Genomic DNA, 7,691 nt, shown 5'->3' on the forward strand with positions numbered 1-7,691 from the left:
GCAGCGTTGGCATATAGTGAGTTAAATGTTTTTGCTAAATTAAAGTGTCAGATGTTGAATATGTCTAGGTGGGAGGAAAAACATGAAATTTAAAGCACGCCCCAAACTATGCTCTACGGAGGGGTACAGTCAGGAGGTGACAGGGTTAACATCATAGGGCTGGTGGTAGGTATCCTTTTTGGCACTGCGGCCATAGCCCTGGTGGTCATAGGCAGCTGGTTTTTCCTCAAGAAGTTCCAGTGGACAGGCCCCATTCCTTTGACTGACAGGTGTCTTGGCCAATGACCATCTACCAACCAACCTGTCTACCTCCGAGCTGCCCAATCTGACAGGGTGTGTTTCAGATTTCTCATGATGTCAATCATTTTGTAGACAAAACAACTAGAACACATTGAGCGTGTCCTAAGAAAATAAGTGGACACTAGTGTCTCATTCTACTTTTGTTTATAGATTAAGTTAATTAATTCCTGATATGCAATATCAATTACATGTTATGAAGGAACATCTGTAAACGCCTGAACCAATTCATCCCAAAGGTGTTCGATGGGGTTGAGATCAGGGCTTTGTGCAGGCCAGTTGTAACGGGTGTCGTCATCTGAAGAGGAAGAATCGGACCAAAGCGCAGCGTGGTAAGTGTTCATGACTTTTATTGAACTGAACACTGGAACAAAATAACAAAGATAATAAACGAAACTGAAACAGTCCTGTCAGGTGCAGAAAACACTAAGCAGAAAATAACTACCCACAAAACACAGGTGGGAATATGCTACCTAAGTATGGTTCCCAATCAGAGACAACGATAGACAGCTGTCCCTGATTGAGAACCATACCCGGCCAAAGCAAAGATATACAACACATAGAAAAATGAACATAGAATGCCCACCCAAATCACACCCTGACCAAACCAAAATAGAGACATAAAAAGCTCTCTAAGGTCAGGGCGTGACAGTACCCCAAAGGTGAGGACTCCTGCCGCAAAACCTGAACCTATAGGGGAGGGTCTGGGTGGGCATTTCTCCGCGGTGGTGGCTCTGGTGCGGGACGTAGCCCACGCTCCACCTCTGGCTTGGCCCACTTAGGTGGCGCCTCTAGTGCGAGGACCCTCTTAGCGGGCCCCGGACTGGGCACCCTCGTTGCGGGCCCCGGACTGGGCACCCTCGTTGCGGGCCCCGGACTGGGCACCCTCGTTGGAGGCTCCGGACTGGAGGGTGTCGCTGGAGGCTCCGGACTGGAGGGCGTCGCTGGAGGCTCCGGACTGGAGGGCGACTCTGGAGGCTCCGGACTGGAGGGTGTCGCTGGAGGCTCCGGACTGGAGGGCGTCGCTGGAGGCTCCGGACTGGAGTACGTCGCTGAAGGCTCCGGACTGGAGGGCGACTCATGAGGCTCCGGACTGGAGGGCGTCGCTGGAGGCTCCGGATTGGAGGGCGTCGCTGGAGGCTCCGGACTGGAGTACGTCGCTGGAGGCTCCGGACTGGAGGGCGATTCTGGAGGCTCCGGACTGGAGGGCATCGCTGGAGGCTCCGGACTGGAGGGCATCGCTGGAGGGCGACTCTGGAGGCTATCTCTGGAGGCTCCGGGCTGGACGCAGGCACAGGACTCACCAGGCTGGGAAGACACACAGGAGACCTGGCTCTGGGAGCAGGCACAGGACTCACCAGGCTGGGGAGACATACAGGAGGCCTCTTCCTTGGCCGAGGCACCGGATACACTGGGTCGTGGAGGCGCACTGGCGTTCTCGAGCGCAGAGCTGGCACCACCCGTTCTGGCTGGATGCCCACTTCCACCCGGAAAATGCGGGACGCTGGCACTGAGCACACCACACTGTGAATGCTCGGCCGAGACACAGTGCGCATCACCCCATAGCACGGGGCCTGACCAGTCACATGCTCGCCACGGTAAGCACGGGGAGTTGGCTCAGGTCTCCAACCTGACTCTGCTACACTCCCCGTGTGCCACCCCCCAAAAATGTTTTTGGGGCTGCCTCTCGGGCTTCCTTGCCAGCCGTGTTCCCTCATAACATTGCCGCTCCGCTTTAGCTGCTGCCTTCGTCTTCCTCTCTGCTTCTACCTGCTCCCAGGGCAGGCGATCCTTCCCGGCCAGGATCTCCTCCCACGTCCAGGATCCCTTGCCATTTAAAATGTCCTTCCATGTCCAGTCCCCCTTCTTACCACGCTGCTTGGTCCTTTGGTGGTGGGTAGTTCTGTAACGGGTGTCGTCGTCTGAAGAGGAAGAATCGGACCAAAGCGCAGCGTGGTAAGTGTTCATGACTTTTATTGAACTGAACACTGGAACAAAATAACAAAGATAATAAACGAAACTGAAACAGTCCTGTCAGGTGCAGAAAACACTAAACAGAAAATAACTACCCACAAAACACAGGTGGGAAAATGCTACATAAGTATGGTTCCCAATCAGAGACAACGATAGACAGCTGTCCCTGATTGAGAACCATACCCGGCCAAAGCAAAGATATACAACACATAGAAAAATGAACATAGAATGCCCACCCAAATCACACCCTGTAACGGTTGTCGTCAGTGGAAGGAGAGGACCAAAGCGCAGCGTGGTTAGTGTTCATCATATTTAATAAATCCAAAACTGAACACTTCAAATTAAAAAAAAAACAAAGTGGAAAACCGAAACAGTTCTGTCTGGTGCAGACACACAAAGACTGAAAATAACCACCCACAAAACCCAACAGAAAACAGGCTACCTAAATATGGTTCCCAATCAGGGACAACGATTGACAGCTGCCTCTGATTGAGAACCATATCAGGCCAAACACAGAAATAGAAAATCATAGAAAAACTAACATAGACAACCCACCCAACTCACGCCCTGACCATACTAAATAAAGACAAAAACAAAGGAAATAAAGGTCAGAACGTGACACACCCTGACCAAACCAAAATAGAGACATAAAAAGCTCTCTAAGGTCAGGGTGTGACACCAGTCAATTTCTTCCACACCGATCTCAACAAACCTTTTCTGTATGGACATCGCTTTGTGCACGTGGGTACTCTCATGCTGAAACAGGAAAGGGCCATCCTCAAACTGTTGCCACAAAGTTGGAAGCACAGAATTTTCTATAATATAATTTTATGCTGTAGCATTAAGATTTCCCTTCAAAATGCGGCGGCTCGGCCATGGAAACCGATTTCATGAAGATCTCTAAGAACGGTTCTTGTGCTGAAGTTGTTTCCAGAGGCAGTTTGGAACTCGGTAGTGAGTGTAGCAACAGAGGACAGGCGATTTTTACACGCTACGCGCTTCAGCACTCCGCGGTACCGTTCTGTGAGCTTGTGTGGCCTAACACTTTACAGCTGAGCCGTTGTTGTTCCTAGACTTTTCCACTTCACAATAACAGCACTTACAGTTGACCGGGGCAGCTCTAGCAGGGCAGAAATTTGATGAACTGACTTGATGGAAAGATGGCATCTTATGACGGTGCAACGTAGAAAGTCACTGAGCTTTTCAGTACTGGCCATTCAACTACCAATGTTTGTCTGTGGAGGTTGCATGGCTGTGTGCTCGATTTTATACACCTGTCAGTAATGGGTGTGGCTGAAATAGCTGAATACACTAATTTGAAGGGGTGTCCACAAATACTTTTGGCCATGTAGTCTATGTTAAAACACTTGAGCAATACTGTACAAGATAACACGAGGCAACATCAATAATTCTGACTACTATTAATAGTGCTTCCTATGACTCCATAGATATATGCACTGAGTCTTCCACAATGTTCTGATATGATATAGGTTTTGGGTTTTTTATTTTGATACACTGTACTCAATACAGTTGACTTCTAACCAAAGATGGCTGGTTTTCGTGTCAATCATGCTCCAATTTCAGACCTGCTACTGCTGCTCTGTACTGTATATTATCTGAAAAAAGACTCAATTCTGTTTAATATGAATTCAATGTTATCTGTCCTGATTCCTGTTTTTATGAGAATATAGTCAAAGCACTGCTTATGAACTAGCCGTAACAATACATACTATTTACACAGTGTAAACTTCACACAAGCTTTATTTACAGTCGACATACAATGCCTTTACAACAATCATCCACATGAAATAAACACAACAATGGAAACATCATAAATATACATGGATTACTTACTGTACTCTATATACAATGGTAGAGGAGTTGATATGTATAAGCACGAGGAGCAGAAACAATGATATAGTTTAAATGCTCCCTATAATGGGACACAATGCACTCTCTCGCTCTCATTCTGCTGTGTGGAAAGTTATGTTCTGCTTTTACTGGACATTGTTAAGAATGTCCTGGAGGAGAACACTTAGTTTCGCAGAGAAGTCCTCCTCCAATAAGCCCAGAGGTTGTAGAGAGAGCGGCTCGCTGGGGCTCTGAGCCTGTGACTCCTGCCCCAGAAGATGCTTCTCAATTCGGGCATGGAACAACTGGTCCTGTAAGGCGACACTCTGGCAGAACTGATCCATACTGGTGGACACCACTGCCTTGAGGGGCTGTGGAGCCAGCAGGAGACGGGCCAGATTTGCTTTCAGCACCCCCACCCTGCCCTGGACCTCCAGACTCATCGCCTGCACCTCCTGTCCCAGTCGGACATTCACCTCCTGCCAGAAGTCCCCCTGAATGGTACCAATGAGCTCCCTGATCACGCTGGACGTCTTGGTTTTGAAGTCCTGGATGAGGAAGGTTATTTCGGCACTGCTGTCGTCCAAGGTCTGGCTGATCCACTGCACAGCCTCCAGGTATAGGGTGGGTCCGGCCGCCGCCTGGCTTTCCGCGGCCTCCAATCCCTGAAAGTAGAGCCTGAGGTGGCTACACAGCTCCTGGCTGTTGCCGTCCAAGGCGCTCTGGAGCTGCTTGATCAGGGGGCCTAGGCGATCTCTCATGCTGGCCAGGGTGGACTCGCTGGACTGGGGGTGGGCAGGGTACGGGGCGAGCCTCTCCCTCAGCTTAGTGAGCTCCTGGCGAAGGTGGGCGCGCAGCCTCTCGGACTCCAGGGTAAGCTTGTGCCTGATCTCGCTCACCATGGGGTTGGGGCTGTCCTGGGAATACAGGTTGCTGTTCTCCACATGGCTCTTCCACAGCCCGCTGTTAACATATAGGATCAGTTAAAGGACTGTTATAAGGCTGTCATGAGGCTGTTAAGGGGTTGTTACAGGACTGGTATAGGGCTGTTAAAATACTGTTATAGGGCTGTTAAAATACTGTATAATACCATTATATGACTGTTATAAGGCTGATATAAGTCTGTTATGGGACTGTTATACGGCTGCAATAAGGTTGTGTAGGACTGTTAGAAGGCTCTTAAAAGGCTCACCTGTATACAAGCATTTCTGATTCATGATTCAATTGTTTATGTCATGTATTGTATGAGGACATACTTGACATCCTTGTTGAGGTCTGTCTTCTCATGAGCTTGATTGTCCCGTAGTGCCTGTGATGTTTCTCTGCGGGTACGGTGGAGTGGGTATGCTACAGTAGAAGATAGGAGAAGTTAACACCATTGATACATGAACTCCTTTCAAATTCTATTATTCTCTTTATTAAAACACCATTACATCTGCTCTATATTATGATAAACACTGTTTGACAGCAGATGCGAGGATGTTTTTAATGAAAAGGAAAGAAAGCACAAACCTGTGGTTGTCAAAAATGACAAGGCGAAGATCACTACTTTGAGATGCATGTTTTTGTTTTTCACTGAAGAAAAATGGGAAAATGATTTTTTTTGATTTTTCACAGGAATCTTCAGACTAAATAGACCAAACAACAATAGAAGTAGCTGAAGATCAATAAGTGAGAGAGTGGCCTGTCCTTACCTGTGTACTAGGTTTGGCAGAATGACTCTTCATCAAGACCGTGCTTATAAAGGGATGGGTCCTTCTTTTCATTGGCTGTCTTTAACTCTGCCTGTGTCAACACACAACACGTGGAGGGTCATAACGAATAGCACCCAACACAACGCACAGTAACTCTCCCTGTCACAGACTGCACAAGCTCCAACATTCCTTGCGACATCGGTTTAAAGAATTTAAAATGATGTCATCCTGTATTAAGGGGCAAGATTGTAAAAGAGTTGTGGTATTAAAATGAGTCATGTGGGGCGACAGGGTCAATATCAGGAAGAGTTTGCAGGTCAATATAAGAGGACATGCAAAGTTGATTCAATACAACTACCACAGGGACACGTGTTCCTAAAAAACACCACGTTGAATTCTAATTTAAATGCACTATTAAATTCATCCGCTTAGATACACTACATGGCAAAAAGTACAGTATGTCAACTTCCAGGTTTCTATGACTACAGGCCACCACACAGACAAGGCTATAAAGTAAAAGTTTTTTAAAATGTTATTTCAAAAGTATCAGGGTGGTTCACACCATTCACACACACAGTCCCAAAACACTGTCCACGCTGCTGGATGTCCTCAAGAAGGCCTCCGCCACCACCGTCGGTCGCTCGTCCAGCATTTGTCCGTCGGGTTGTTGGTTGCCAGTCGTTCCTCTTCGCCCGTTATCGTCAAGCGTCTGTGGCACCGAGCCCATGGTCTGTTCCACACTGGCGATAGAGGGGGGAGAGGAAGACATGCATGAGCAGGGGCCATTCCGAACAGAAGTATTTGACCACACTCGCATGTTTAGGGGTTGACCGTCCCTTATCTGCGGAATAGAGCGTTGTCGACTCAGGTCCCCCTCTGGCTGCAGGCTGGATGTGACGTGGTGACTAATGGTGGTCGTGTTAAAGCAGCAGTAGTTCGGCAAAAGTGCTTAATTTGTAAATTGGGAGGTGCCGGAACAAAATGTGAGCCAAGATGGGGGGCTATAGGTACCTGAGAACGCATGAAAAAATATTATAATAAAGCATTGCGTAATCATCACTTTTGTGTGCTGGCATTGAGCAGTAGAGTAGAGCCGCTTGCAGAAGTTGCACACATAGGAGAACCAGACATTTAAGCCTGGGATCTGGGGAAAATGTGGCCTTTTATAAATGCCTTTCATGCAATTCTACATCATTTTAGATGACTGGAGACCTCGTTTTTAATACCTCACAATTGATCAAAATGACAGGCTACTTTGACACTGACAAACAGAATCTGAGATCAATAAAAACAACCTTGTCTTGAATCCTTCAATAGCCTGGGCCTACTTGTGTGGAGACACATTGTACAACATGAGGAAATTATAGTCCTTAAACAGCTTTCCAGTTTCACTGACTCACCCAATGCTCGCTCGCCATCGATGGCAGATGTGCTCTGCCTGAAGCCTATTTCTCTCGTTTTACTTCGTGTAAAACAATGCTGTTTTCTCAGAAGGCCTATTTGGAAGTTGACAACATATTTGGTAGCCAACAGACAGATTAGTATTCTCTTTTCACTGACAGATTTGTCACGCGTTCCCGACTGTAGGCATGCCATGTGATTGGGCTACACAATCCACAGCTAGGCTTTTTTTAGGCTGCAAGATGAAGTGCAATGCTGGAAATTAGTGGCAACGTGTTTTTCATGGGCTACAATGTTGCACGGGCCGACTCAACATTAATCCATTCTTAGAATATTAGCCACATTTCACATTACGTTTTTTAGGGGGCATGAGAACTACAGAGAAGGCAACTTGAATTAACTCTGCTTTTATTAGAATTTTTACATTGCAAACAGTGAAGAAAATGTGTCTTGCCACAAAAGGTACTGGATTCT

The 7,691-nt window shown here is 47.3% G+C and overlaps 1 protein-coding gene across 2 annotated transcripts; it reads right to left on the reverse strand.

Annotated features, from left to right (window-relative positions):
* Window positions 1–4,014: 4,014 nt before the first annotated feature.
* On the reverse strand, window positions 4,015–7,433 carry LOC139549203 (apolipoprotein A-IV-like). 2 transcript variants are annotated; one of them, XM_071359415.1, is made up of 6 exons: window positions 7,217–7,433; window positions 6,392–6,827; window positions 5,817–5,907; window positions 5,635–5,697; window positions 5,379–5,469; window positions 4,015–5,085 (listed from the first exon to the last, which is right to left on the reverse strand). In XM_071359415.1, the coding sequence occupies exons 4-6, from the start codon at window positions 5,681–5,683 to the stop codon at window positions 4,269–4,271; spliced, it is 957 nt and encodes a 318-aa protein (XP_071215516.1). In that variant the 5' UTR covers window positions 5,684–5,697; window positions 5,817–5,907; window positions 6,392–6,827; window positions 7,217–7,433; the 3' UTR covers window positions 4,015–4,268. The 2 variants fall into 2 exon arrangements, with proteins under 2 accessions (XP_071215516.1, XP_071215515.1); XM_071359414.1 differs by having other exon boundaries at window positions 6,379–6,827.
* Between the last annotated feature and the right edge of the window lie 258 nt (window positions 7,434–7,691).

This window comes from Salvelinus alpinus, chromosome 22 (genome assembly GCF_045679555.1).
Source record: "Salvelinus alpinus chromosome 22, SLU_Salpinus.1, whole genome shotgun sequence".
In the NCBI taxonomy this organism is placed as follows: Eukaryota; Metazoa; Chordata; class Actinopteri; order Salmoniformes; family Salmonidae; genus Salvelinus; species Salvelinus alpinus.

Bases quoted from the DNA above. Each gene is read 5' to 3' on its own strand.
- LOC139549203 (XM_071359415.1), bottom strand. From the start codon at position 5,683: ATGCATCTCAAAGTAGTGATCTTCGCCTTGTCATTTTTGACAACCACA. The intron at 5,470-5,634 runs GTTTGTGCTTTC...CTTCTACTGTAG, and splicing joins GTCATTTTTGACAACCACAG to CATACCCACTCCACCGTACC. The intron at 5,086-5,378 runs GTATGTCCTCAT...ATATGTTAACAG, and splicing joins GACCTCAACAAGGATGTCAA to CGGGCTGTGGAAGAGCCATG.